The sequence below is a fragment of the Arvicanthis niloticus genome, chromosome 13 (genome assembly GCF_011762505.2).
Source record: "Arvicanthis niloticus isolate mArvNil1 chromosome 13, mArvNil1.pat.X, whole genome shotgun sequence".
Classification (NCBI taxonomy): Eukaryota; Metazoa; Chordata; class Mammalia; order Rodentia; family Muridae; genus Arvicanthis; species Arvicanthis niloticus.
Window position 1 is genome coordinate 76431122 of NC_047670.1, and position 13702 is coordinate 76444823.

Below are 13702 nucleotides of genomic sequence, written 5' to 3' on the forward strand. Positions count from 1 at the left end.
CTGGGATATGGTGCTCATGCCTGTAATCACAGCATTCAGGAAGCTACTGAGGCAGGAGAATAACTCAAAGTGTGAGGCTAGCTAGCCTGGGCTACACAGTGAGTTAAAGATAGCTTGAGCTTCAGAATGAGACCGTTTCAAAACACTAGGGGAGGTAAGAAGATGGGGCTCTTATCTCCAGATAAAATCCGGGCCTGTCTTCCTCCCTTCTTCCTTTCCACTAGGTCTCACTGTGTAGCTCTGGCTAGCTGAAACTCACTATGTAGACCAGGCTGGCCTGGGACTCACACAGGTTTATCTGTCTCTGCCTCTCAGTACTGGGATTAAAGGTGCCAAGCCTGCTTGCTCTGTTTCTGATATCCCAAGGTATTATTCTGTGTGACTGATTCCACCCTGAGGTGTCTCTCTCCCAACAAGATTCCGAGTGGAGACGATATCTCATGATTGCCTCTCTTATGTGCTTTCTGTTTGTTGCTTGCTTCAAGTTCTCTACTGTTTAGTTAGAAATAAAGCTTTAAAACATACCAAACCACAGCTTTATTGTGCTATTTCAGAAGTATGTAATGTTGTTACATAATAAGGCAGGGAAGCACAGGTCTCAGAGGTTGATCTGGGAACAGCCTATCATCCAGTTCCAGGGAAAACTGCTGACCTTTGGCATGGTTCCACCCACCACATTTTCCTATGTAATTTTTTAGTGTAAACTCAGCTACTGGGATATATAAACTCATATCCAGTTTTCTCAGTATTTCGTACCATTTCTCTCATATTAATAAAAATTCTTTATAAACATAATTTTAATGAAAAAATATTTCTCTCTCTCTTTTTTTTTCCCAAGACAGAGTTTCTCTGTGTAGCCTAGCTCTGTAGTCCAGGCTGGCCCCAAACTCAGAGATCTGCCTGCCTCTGTCTCTGCCTCCCCAGTGCTGGTATTAAAGGTGTGCCCTATGCCCAGTTTAGTAAGAGCATACTAAGCGCACACTGTAGTGTTTAGACGCCCTCCTGACTTAGCTGGGAGAGTTAGTGTGTGGGGCACACAGAGTCAAGACCACTGTTTCCTAGAAAGGTCACTTCTGAGAACCCAGGAGATGATGCAGAGCTCCGGTGGGAAAGCGGGAGGAAGCCGCTCACAGGTCCTGGCCCAGATGTTCCAGCTCACCCAGCAGGAAGTCTATATCGGCCTGGGTCAGTATGGGGTTGGCCACCACCATTCGGAAGAAGTTGGCCCGGGTCCCATGGGGCTGGTAGCCGATCATCATGGTTCCCTTCTTCACCATCCGCTCCTTCAGCACGGGAGCCACCTGTGGTGCAGAGAGGGAGAGTTGAAACAGCCGCCCTGGCTCCCTGGGCCACCTGGCTCCAGAAGCTGCCGTCCCCACACCCTGCCACCTCTGAGGCACACTCATTGTTCCCTTTCCATAACACGCAACCTGGGTGGCCTTCTCTGAATCCTGCTTTCTTCCACCCTCTCTCCTCCCCAGGAAAACTGGAGCTAGGAATACCGAACTAGACTCTGATATTCAATACTGCTACTCCCCAGTCTCAAGCCTCCATCCTCAATACCTTCTTTCCCGTCTTAATTCCTGACATATCTCTGAGCTGTGTCATGTAATCTACAGGTAACTTACAAAGCCGCCTTGAACACAAGTGTACACAGGGGACACCTCTTCTGCAGTAACAGCCTCAGGAGGGCAGGGAGCTTTTGTTCCTTCAGGTTACTGAGGCAGTCAGCACTAACCCATTCTTAGGAATAAGGTGTAACATATCTCCCTGCCTCTGAAGGCTCATCTGAGATGATCTGTCTCTGACCTTAGTTCCAGCACAGACATCTGTGTGGTGCACGCTGTTGACGTCCTCTGGTAACCCCGTTTCCTTACATTTCAGAAATATATTTTTCTCCCTACCTACACCCCATTAAAAACAACAACAACAACAAAACAAAAACACGAGGGTAAGGAGGTGTGCCTGCAATCTCAAGAGGCAGGGATGTGTAATACTAGGCATAGCCAGCAGAGGGCAGAAACATACCTGCTGCTTAGTTCCTGGAATTGAGTTACCGAAAGGCAAAGACTAGACTACCTGAGACAGCCTTTGGCTGTAATCTGGACTCTCCTTCTTCCCCCGCAGGCTGGGAGGCACAAACCAGAAGCACACGTTGACAAACTCGGGCTGAGGGAGGGATGAGGGAGGAGTGAGTTGGGGAAGGAAGGGGTTGTTTCCCTATCTTTGCTCCTGGCCCTTTATGAGGTTTCATGTATGGAACAAGGTTGGGGGTGGGAGAGGCCGTCAAAGGAGCCAGGAGTCCTACCTCCATGACCAACTCAAATCCTTCCCGTTTTTTAATCTCCTCCACCAAGTACCTGGGGGAAAGGGTAAGAAAGCACACATGGAGGAAAGGCAGAGACACGGAGACAGGGGAGACCTACAGAGGCCCCAAGAAGGCCATGGAGAGTGGACGAGAGTGAGATCTGGGTCCTGCATGCCTACCGGGTGAGAGCAAAGGCCTGGTCGATTCGCCGCTCCAGCCCTTGCCCACCCTGCGCCTTCCACATGAGCCACAGCTTCAGGCAGTCCACGCGGCGGCCACACTGCACCACCTTGTCTCCCGTGTCCAGAGCCACATCATAGAACTTGTCTTGCTGGAAGAGGTAGCTGGCCTGGGATCCATGGCAGCGCTTGAGCAGGTTCTGTGGGGACGGAGCTATCAGCAGGCCTTCCTAAAGTGCTACATGGCAGGGTCTCAACTTAACCACCTCTCTTCTCCCTGGAGTTAGGCAGCACTGAGACAGCTGCAGCCAACCCAGACCTCTCTCCAGGTCGCTACCAACACCAAAGCTCTTCCCAAATTCTGCCCAGGATCCCTCCGACCATAAGTACAAGACAGAAACCCTTCTGTCCCATGAAAACAATCTACTGGGCACATGGAGCTCGACACAGGGTTAGGTGGGCAGAGAGATGTAGCTTTGGCTAGGAGGGAGCACGTTAATGCCCAAATCTGTGTGGTGAGACAGACAAGCTAGGGTCTAGAGAAAGGAAGGCTGGGGTCTGAGACCAGGGCAGACCCACCGAGGTGTCCCGGAGAAGAAGAGCGGAGCACTGCAGCCCTGCGGCGAGAAGCTTATGAGGGTTCCAGGCCACGGAGTCAGCCCTGGGTGAGACAAGGCAAAGCTGGGTCAGTGGCTCCTCCAACAAAGGTAAAGGGCTGCCTTCCCCTGCAGCCAGGGAGAATTCCCATAGCTACCCTCCCTCTAATCCGAGATCAATCATCTGCCCAAGTCCCATCTCACCCTCCCTCCCAGGCTCCCTAGTTTGTGACTAGTTTGAGAACCAAGGATTTGAAGGGAGGAATTTGGGAAGGAGGCTGTATGCACCTCTGGATCCCATCCAGGAGATGCCTGTGTGTCCGAGACAGCAGGACGCTCCCACCCCAGGCGGCCTGTGGAGCAGGAGGAACAGCGTGGGTCTTGGCCTCGGAGTAGCCCACCCTACCCCCGTGATCCCAGTCTCACTCACATCCACGTGCAACCACAGCCCGTGGCGCCGGCAAACATCAGCAATTGCATCCAAGGGGTCGAAGGCCCCTAGCACGGTGGTACCAGAGGTGGCACTGACCAGAAATGGCACAGAGCCCTGTAGCCAAAAGGTAGAGAAAAAGAAGCTGTGGAGTCATTGTTGAAGCTGGTGAGACACTAGTGCTAAGCCCTAAGCTCTCTGCACGCCTTTCCCAACACTGAGTCAGCCTCCTCGGAAGTCTGCAGGCAGGGACGCTACATCCCAGCAGAACCTAGGCTTACCTATTTCCACGGTTTATGCTTTTTCAAAAACTTTTAATGTTGGGCTGTGAGACAGCTAAACTAGGCTGGCTAGCCAGCAAGGCCCAGGGTCTGCCTACCTATCTCTGGCTCTTTAGAGCTGGGTTTACAGGCACATGCTGCCACCATACCTCTTTTTTTTTTTTCCCCATAGATTCTGGGGATCAAACTTAGGTCCACCACATATTTGCAAACCAGTCACTTCACTGGTCCATCAATCTGTCTCCCCATTACAGCTCGTAACTGTGTGTAAATCCAGTCTCAGGGGACTTAACACCCTCTTCTGGCTTTCCTGAGTGCCAGGTACACACATTGACATACGACATACACATGCATACTGGCAAATCACATACACATATAAAAATAAAATTAAAAACAACAAACAGAGCTGGGCGGTGGTGGCACATGCCTGTAATCCCAGCACTTGGGAGGCAGAGACAGGCGGATTTCTGAGTTCGAGGCCAGCCTGGTCTACAGAGTGAGCTCCAGGACAGCCAGGACTTCACAGAGAAACCCTGTCTCGAAAAACCAAAACCAAACCAAAACAAAACAAAACAAAACAAACAAACAAACAAACAAAAAACACAACAAACAGATAATACTAGCTCACAAGTATTTTTCCCCCTAAACAAAATACATAAAACCAATAGAGCTGGAGACAAACAGCTCAGTACAAGAGCACATGCCTAGCACACCTGGGGCTGTGAGCAGAGTCTGCCACACCAAACAAACAAAATGCAAACAGCAGCAACAAAACACCTTCATCACCTGTGTGTACACAATGAAACATGAGCACAAACATGACACCAAGAGGCAGGCATGACAGTACACACACATGCAGTCCCAGCACCTGGGAAGCAGAGGCAGGCAGATCTCTGTGAGTTAAAGACAGCCTGGTCTACACTGACAGCTCCAGGACACAGTGAGACCCTTGTCAAAAAGGAAAAGAAACTAAGAAAATCATCTCCTGTAGCAAGGCTTGGTGGTGCTGGCCTATAACCTCAGCTACTCAAGCAGCTGAGGAAGACTGACAAGTTTAAAACCAGACAGAAATACATAGAGAAACCCCGTCTCAAAGAACATTAGTCAATCAATTAGTTAATTAATTAAAGTCCCAAAGAGAACTACGGAGAGTTCAGTGATGGAGCACTTGCTTGAAATGTCCACCATCTCATGTATACACACAAACAAAGCTACAGGAAGCCAAAGGGCTGGAGGCGTGGTACCCTGCTTCATTAAATTAGCTGTGTGTGATGGTGCACACCTTTAATCTCAGCACTTGAGAGGCAGAGGCAGATGGTTATCTTTGAGTTCAAGGCCACCCTGATGCAAATTCCAGGCCATTGAGGGCTACATAGTTAGACCCTGTCTAAATAAATAAATAAATATAAAAATTATGTAAATTATGAGGGACTGGGCAGATGGCTCAGCAATTACAAACACTTCCTACTTCCAAAGACCTGCATTTAACCCTAACACCCATCCTGGATGACTTATAACTACCTATAACTCTAGTTCCTGAGGATCCATCACCCCCTGCTGGTCTCCATGGGCACTGCACCCGCGTGCCCACCCATGTGCACTCACAGTCACACATGAACAAAATTAATATTAAAAATGAACCTTTAAAATTTTTATATAATTAAAAGTATAAAACACTCAGAATATAAAAAGAAACTCTGTGCTCTTGGGTTAGGTAAGATATGATATCCAAACACAGGGAACAAGGCAGGGGTGAGAAGGGGGTCAGCAAGATACCCCTGGTAAAGGTGTTCACCTCCATGTCTGACAATCTGTGTTTGACTCCTGGGCCCTTCACATGGCAGAAGGAGAGAACTAACTCTCAAAAGTTGTCCTCTGACCTCCACATGCATACTGGGGCCCATATGCACTCAAGAGGCTGAGGCAGGAGGATCACTCTAAGTTTGAGGTCAAGTTGGGCTACACAGCAAGACCCTGACTCAAAAGATAAAATTAAAAAATGAAATTATCAGTAATTTAGCTTCTGGGTATGAATCCTCAAAACTAAAAGCAGTTGCCACCATCTGGGTCCGGTTCAGTCCCCAGGTTCATGTGTTGAAATTTAATCCCCACTGTAAAGTATTGAGAAAGTAGAAATTTAATCTGACTGTGATGCTGGGGGTGGGGCTTAGTGCAGGTCATAGGCTGAGCCCTACGGTTGACTACTGGCAATTGGACAAGAAGAGGGAGAGAGCCCGGAGGAGACACCCACCCCATTCCTCTCTCTTGTCATGTGATGCCCTGTACTGACGTGATGCTCTGCCAGCAAGAAAGGCATCACCAGATTTAAGCCTTGAACCTTGGACTGCAACTGTGAGCCAAAACAAACCTCTTTTCTTCATCAAGTTACCCAGCCTTAGGCACTAACTAATTAATCTGCACTAACTAAAAGCAGATTAATCACAGGAAGAGGCAGTTGTCCGACACAGCACTGTTCACAGCAGCTGAAGTGTAGCAGCACCCCAATGCCTATCACTAGATAGATGGATAATCAAAATGACAAATACATATGACAGAAATCAAGTTACAACACGACTTCCGGACACACTCACACATGTAAGTCACAGTCCTCTGAATTGTTCTCAACAAATGTAGTAATGCCCCGTGGCCTGTCACAAAACAAACTGAAACCCGAGCTTCTCGATTTTAATGTCCTTTCCTGACTGAGAGAGTGGAGTAATAGGCAGCTCCAGCCCCAGGAAAGTCCCTTTGGATGGGGAAGGTTGTGTGGGTGTGCCGTGGTGTGTGGTGGGAGGGGCTGTGAAACTGTGGGTGAATGTGTGTATGTGTGAAGTGTGAGGGGGGCTATGGATGACTGTGTGTATGTGGTGGGGGCTGTGCATGAGTGTGTGTGTGTGCATGTATGTCTGGGGTGAGAGGAGCAGTGTGTGTGTGTGTGTGTGTGTGTGTGTGTATGAGAGAGAGTAGGTGGGCTGTGCATGCATGTGTGTATGCACCTATGCATGTGTGTGTGCACAAGTGTGTGTGCACAAGTGTGTGTGCACAAGTGTGTGTGCGTGTGCATGTGTGTGTGTATGGTGTGTGTGTGCTGGGGATGTAGCTCAGTGAGCAGAGTGCCTGCCCAGCACTCATGAAGCCCTGGGTTAGTCACCAGTGGTGCACGCTCATAACCTCTGCATTCAGAAGGTAGAAGCAGGAAGATCAGGACTGACTGTCATCCTTGGCTACACCTGAGCTACAGGAGACCCTGTCTCAAAGTGGGGGTGGGATAGCAATATGAAGTGTTGGTGAGCATGCAGACAAATCAGAACATCACATCATCACATGCTGCTGGGGCTGTAAAATGGCACAGCCACTTTAGAGAACAGAGTAGGAACCCCTAGCCCTAGCCGGGAACTGAACAGCTGATGGCTCCTGAGGGGAGTCAGTTTTCTTTAGGGTTTGGCACTTGGGACCACACTGCAATGGGCAGCATACACTGCCATCAGGGGGCTACTATATGGTGATGGTGGTGGAGGTGGTGGTGATGGTGGTGATGGTGGTGGTGGTGGTGATGGTGGTGGTGGTGGTGATGGCGGTGATGGTGGTGGAGGTGGTGGTGGAGGTGGTGGTGGTGGTAGTGGTGATGGTGGTGGTGGTGATGATGATGATGATGATAGAAGAGGACATAGGTTGTAGATGCTGCCCTTCTGGAGGACTGAGTTCAATGTCCAGCACTAACATGGCAGCTCACAACTGTTTATAGCTCCAGTTTCAAGGAATATGAACTCTGCATGTGGGCTGGAGAGATGGCTCAGTGGTTAAGAACACTGACTGCTCTTCCAGAGGTCCTGAGTTCAATTCCCAGCAACCACATGGTGGGTCACAACTATCTGTAATGGGATCTGATGCCCTCTTCCTGTATGTGTCTGAAGACAGCTGCAGTGTGTTCATATACATAAAAATAAATAGTAATATTTTGAAATGAACTCTGCATGCAGTGCATGTAATTCTGCAGAGACATGCATGCAGGCAAAACACCCATTTACATGAAATAAAAATTAAGTAATCAGTTATCTATAAAAATAGATCATTTGAAAAAGAGAGACGGCTTACAGTCAGAAGCACTGGCTGCTCTCACAGAGAACAGAGGTTTGATTCCCGGTGCCCACATGGCAGCTAACATCCATGTGATCATAATTCCAGACAACATGTTGCCTTCTTCTGGCTTCTGTGGGTGCTGTACCCTCAAATGGATCACAGACATATATGCAGGCAAGACACCCACACACATAAAAACATATGAAATAGTTTTTTAAATAATACACACATTCTAAATAGCAAAAATAGGCTGTTCATCCCGTGCAGTGATTTGAAATTCATATTTCATGTACAGTTATGGTATTCTCATGTTATCATACATATGTTCCTATCTTAGTTACAGTTGGCTACACTGTATCCTAGCGGTAATGATGATAATGATGAAGGTGACAGCGTTTGGTATGGTGGCCCACACCTGTGATCACAGCACCGAGTAAGCTAAGCCAAGAAGATCAAGTTTGAGGCCAACATGAGCTACACACTGAGTTCAAAGCCAACCCACGCTGCCCAGCAAGAAATTGTCTCAAATAAAAGCCACAGCGGCAGCAGACAACAGATCAAGTCAGTGCACCCACACCCAAAGCCCCTCTGCTCGCGCTTTACAGCTGATTAACTAATCCTTACAACAACCTTACACAGGGACTTTTGTAGTACATCCATTTCACAGACGAAGAAACTGGCCAAACTGAGATATCGTCCTTTATCTTATCTATCAGCAGGCGTTACTTTTTTTCATTTCATGCTTTGTTCCAGGAAACATCCTCATGCACAGAACTCTCTACGAGCCTGTGATGACTGACTCAATTCTCTGAGTGGAGGAACCGTGAGTCTGCAGACAATTATATTTAAAAATTGCCATGTTCCAAACACTTGGAAGCGAGGGATAATGGCCCAGCTCCTCCCTAGGCCAGCCACGCTCCATGCCTGCACATCCTCCTCAGTGTCTCCCTGTACTGACCCTCGTCCACAGAAACCTTCCACACTATGTATGCTTCAGGCACCAATCCGCCCCCTCCCCGGCCCCGCCCACTCCCAGCCCCGCCCACGGTTGCTAGGAACTCCCTTGGAAATTCAGAGCCTAACCCACCTACAAGTCTCTGCAGCATCTCTGACACTAATGTGTAAAAATAAAGGAGAGCCCTAAAGAGTATCTCCAGGACAAGAGCCCAAGCCACCTTTCCTGAGGGGACAGAAGGGCCCACCCCACTACCCAGAGCCCTCACTCACCTCAGCCTCTGCCAGACTGATCTGCCTCTCTAGATCCTCAGGGATCATTTTCCCTCTAGAAAACAAAGCAGCTGGGTGAGTGGAGGAAACTTAGGTGCTCCAGACCAGGGGGTCACCTGACACAGCTGGGTAAGGCAGAGGGGCAGCACAGAGGCCATGGCACAGACCAAACCCCAGACACAGGGCAGGCCCTAGTGGGCACTAGTGCAGGTCGGAAAGAAGAATGGGTGGGGGTGGGGCGCCGGGGTAAGGGCCTGAGGCCATAGTGTGGGGTTTTTTTGTTTGTTTGTTTGTTTTGGCAAGCAGATGAAACGCTGTGCCCAGTTGGGTCAGGCCCATGTCGGCAGAAGGACCTTCACCTCTCGTCAGCCTTGACCACTCGGACACTGTCGGTGCCAAGTCCCAGAAAAGCAGCTCCCTTGGTGATGGAGTAGTGGCACTGTAAAGTCACAGAGGGCAAGTCAGCATGACCTGAGCAGGGGTTGAGGTGTTGAGGACAGGAGGACAGAGACAGGCAAAAGCTGTGTCAGCTCCGATCAATGGGACCCCGTGGCCAAAATTTCCAAAGGATCTTGGTTTGTTTTGTTTTGTTTCCAGACAGCGTTTCTCTGTGTAGCTCTGGCTATAGACTAGGCTGGCAGATTCACCTGCCTCTGCCTCCTGAATGCTGGGATTAAAAGCATGGCTCAAGTTTTTTTGTGAAGGAATTGTGTTGGATTCTAGATATAAACAGACTTAGAGCTGATGGGGCCTGAGACTCTGTGTTTCTAATAACCTTCCGGGTGATGTCAATGCTGCCAGACCATGAACTACCCTCAGAAGGGGAACCTGTGTCTACTGCATCTGTCTTACCCTACCCTCAAGAAGGCAAATTAAGCACAAGCACCTATTTGGCCTCCTTGGAAGGAAGCATACCCATCTGAGGGCTGGGAGAAGAGTTGAAGGGTCTCTAACTGAGCTGGATGAAGATCAGACTCAGGAGTCCCTGGCCAGGCTATGACTCTTCCTTACCTCCTTTGAGGTGAAGACGGCCAAGGGCGGCAGCGCCCGGAGGCCCCTCTGCTTACAGTCTGGGTAGCGCTGAAAGCGGGCTAGGTTCATGGCGTACATGTTGGAGATGGAGCCACCTGTCACAGGCAGGGCGGGAGATGAAGGAAGATGGAAGGAAAGGAGGTTAAGTCAAGACTGACATTTTCTTCCACCCAGAAATGATCAAAGAAGCAGGCATCACATTAGCTCCTAAGCCATGAATTCCCAGGGTTCACCGATAGCACACCACATGCAACAGACCCAGGACCAGAAACTCTCTACACCCTGAGCTCCCCGATAGGGACACTTTCCCCATACGACCCCCAGGGCATGGCTGGCCAGCAGCAAGGTAAGGGGACTGGGAAGCCTTTCCACAGCCATTACTGTACATCCAGTGTAGACAGAGAGGAAACAGCCATTACCCCTCCACACTAATTACACAGAACAAGAAAAAGTAGAGGAGGCAGACCCTTTACCAAGACCCAAGGGAAACCCCCTTCTCACATACCAGGACAGAAGACCCCATCCCCAGAATTCCAGCCCACCAGGGCACGGAGTTTCTTCAGCACCTCCTCTTCCATGAGCACAAACACAGGGGCAATCTCATATGTGTACCTGCCAGAGGACATGGGTGACGAGGTCAAAGCACTGCCCAGCTAAGTCTTTAGGCTAGGGGAGACGGAGGGGGTGAAACAAGGATCCCAAGAGAGACATTGGCAAGTGTCAAAGAACCAGAAAGTCCACATGAGAAAACAGTGGGGTCAGGAGGCATAAGGAGGCTGGCGAAGGAGCCCAAGGGACAGACATCAGGGAAAACATTCTGTCTGAGGAGAGGCATTTATAGAAAATGGTGGCAAGAGGCAGAAACCACTGTCCTCTCCTACCCAGATGGCTCCTCCCAGCAAACCCAAGTCCTTTGTGAACAGAAGGCCCAGATGGCTCACTGGCTGGTATTGAGGCTCTCCGTAATGATGCGCCCAGCCAGAGCATGGGGATCTAGCCCTGAGAAGAGCTGGTTGAAGAACCGGGGGTGACCTGGAGAACAGGAGCAGGCAGAGGGACTCAGGTTGAAGCTGGATGCTGGGGCCAGAAACCCCTCCCGCCAGGCTCCCAGGCACACCAGTCTTGACACTGTAGTGAATCACAGCCCGGCAGCGCTCCAGGATCTGCTCCCGAGACTCGCCCTGGCTCTGCAGTTCCAAGTCCAGCAGCTGTCTGAGCTCCTCAGGCTCCTTCCATTCGCAGACCTAGGAGGAGAGGCCAAGACGCAGGGATCTTAGACCCCTGGCTGAGATCTAGCCATAACTAGCAGATGCAAGGCATCAGCAACTTGCAATTAAAACGGTCCAGGATGTTTTCACAAGTGTGCCCAAGCAAGGGGAAACGTAAGACCCAGAGTGCTAATCGTGAGGTACACCAGGGACAGGGGTGAACTCAAGTCAAGTTTACAAAATGACGGATAGGAGGGAAGAGACAGCGCCCACCTTCTCAGAGGCACTAGTCCCCTTCCGAATGGCCTCATCTACAACAATCCCGAACACATCCCGGAGCAAGGCCTCCACAGCCACGGGGTCCCCATCCAGGGTCCTGAGTAGTTTTGAGTCAGCCATCAGGATGAGATCTGCAAGCAGGGTGGAAGCATTCCTCATTCAGCCTGTGGGCCCACCTGGACACAAGCAAGGCCTTCTACCTGGTAAGGGGGCTGCGGTCCTGGCTGGGTTCAGATGAGGAGAAGGTGGGAACAAGAAGGGGGACGGCAACTGGTGCTCAGCAGGTGGAACCAGGGGCCACTGGCAGGACACTTACCTTCCAGCTCAGGACGGTTCAGAGAAGGTTCAGATGAGCTGGTGACAAGGTACACAATGGGCTTTTCAGAACAGGACTAAGACAGCAGAGGGAGCGGGGTAAAGCCAGAGTCACATGCCAGTGGCATTACTCTCATGACCCTTGCCCGAAAGAGAACTTTTACAGATTTGGGACAGGGACAGCAGTGAAGTTCCCTGCATAATCATTAGCCTACAGAGAAGGGCGGGGCATGAGAAGCAGGTGGCACACTCACCTCGGGGAGGAGGTGTGAGTGGAGGAGGGCAGAGAGGCCCAGGAAACAGGCCAGGGAGGGCCTGAGATGTGCAAGCCACCTCACAACTGAGACTCCAGAACTATCCTAGTTTCCCCTAATCTTCCTCCTCCTCTTCTTCCTCCTCTTCCTCCTCCTCTTCCTCTTCTTCCTCTTTCTCTTCCTCCTCCTCTTCTTCCTCCTTCTCCTCATTCTCCTCTCTTCCAATTTTTGAGACAGGGTTTCTCTGTGTAGCTCCGACTGTCCTGAAACTCACTCTGTAGACCAGGCTGGCCTCGAACCCACAGAGATCCGCCTGCCTCTGCCTTCAGAGTGCTGTGAGTGCTGGTTTTTAAGGTTGCATGTATTGCAGGCTGGCCTCCAACCTGATGGGTAGCCAACGATGACTTCTGAACCACTCATTTCCCGAATCTATCTCTCAAAGGCTGGGGTTATAGGAATGAGCCACCATGCCCAGTTTATGTCATCCTGGGACTCAGACCCAGGGCTGTGTATATGCTGGGCAAGCAGCATGCCAACTGAGCTCAACTGAGCTCTATCCGTACCCGAGCACCCCAGACCCTCTTCTCTCTAGACAGAGACTTCAGCATAGCCCAGGCTTGCCTTAAAACTAAAATCCTCCTGCTTTCCTGTGATTTAACAGGCCTATGTTGTCAAGCCTCCTCTGTCCTGGTTTCTGAAGTCACGCTGAGGAAGCACTGTGTTACACAACCATGATCTCTGCCATCCAGGCTAGGAAAGACACAGCCCCTGCTCTGCTGGACACAAGACACATATATGCAGCAGCAATAGCCCGGGGCCTGACATGCCCTAAGTGTCCTCAGAATTCAAAGGAGTCCTAGGAGGCTGAAGTCTGGGGAGACCTGCAAGCGGATGAGGCTGAGGCCTGAGATTGGACAGGAGAACCAGAGCAGGTAAACTCAAGGTGAGAAGCACTTGGCATAGAAAGAAGGCGGCCATGAGCTAAACGGAAATGAGCAAGTCTGGTCCTGACTCAGGCAGGACCTGACCAGCTGGGATGCGGGAGCAAAGGTGAGTGAGTGACTTACGGACCATCTTAAGCACCAATCAGACCTAGGAATCTAATTTTACCCTGCAGAAAGTCACCAAAGGACTCTAGCAAGTCATATTATTACACTGATGCTGAGAACTAGATGTGTTGGTTCAAGCCTGCAACCACAACTGGAAGCAGAGACAGGAGGATCACAGCAAGTCCCAGGCCAGTTTTAGCACTACATATAAAGTCTCTGACTTGAAAAGATAAAAACAAAACAAGAATTAGAACAGGAAGGATGAGCCGGGTAGTGGCGCACACCTTCAACCCCAGCACTTGGGAGGCAGAGACAAGGCGGTTTCTAAGTTCAAGGCCAGCCTGGTCTACGGAGTGAGTTCTAGTCAGTGCTATGCAGAGAAACCCTGTGTCCAAAATAATAACAATAATAATAGGAGGAAAGATGGCTCAGTAGGTAGAGGCACCTGCTAATGAGTCTGGCAG

The 13702-nt window shown here is 50.1% G+C and overlaps 1 protein-coding gene across 4 annotated transcripts in view; it reads right to left on the bottom strand.

Annotated features, from left to right (window-relative positions):
- Positions 1-522: 522 nt before the first annotated feature.
- Csad (cysteine sulfinic acid decarboxylase) overlaps positions 523-13702 on the bottom strand; it is a 28124-nt gene continuing 14944 nt past the window's right edge. For 3 of the 4 annotated variants that reach the window (XM_034516276.2, XM_034516277.2, XM_076912144.1), the window contains exons 2-15: positions 11615-11751; positions 11251-11377; positions 11075-11165; positions 10639-10745; positions 10113-10228; positions 9461-9540; positions 9102-9156; positions 3514-3630; positions 3372-3436; positions 3067-3148; positions 2488-2687; positions 2309-2360; positions 2080-2169; positions 523-1301 (exon numbers count right to left, since the gene is read on the bottom strand). In XM_034516276.2, coding sequence (XP_034372167.1) covers positions 1128-1301; positions 2080-2169; positions 2309-2360; positions 2488-2687; positions 3067-3148; positions 3372-3436; positions 3514-3630; positions 9102-9156; positions 9461-9540; positions 10113-10228; positions 10639-10745; positions 11075-11165; positions 11251-11377; positions 11615-11740 — 1482 coding nt within the window. In that variant the 5' untranslated portion in view covers positions 11741-11751 and the 3' untranslated portion in view covers positions 523-1127. Of the gene's footprint in view, positions 1302-2079; positions 2170-2308; positions 2361-2487; positions 2688-3066; positions 3149-3371; positions 3437-3513; positions 3631-9101; positions 9157-9460; positions 9541-10112; positions 10229-10638; positions 10746-11074; positions 11166-11250; positions 11378-11614; positions 11752-11936; positions 12143-13702 lie in introns of those variants that run through there. The other variant, XM_034516278.2, reaches the window with a different exon arrangement.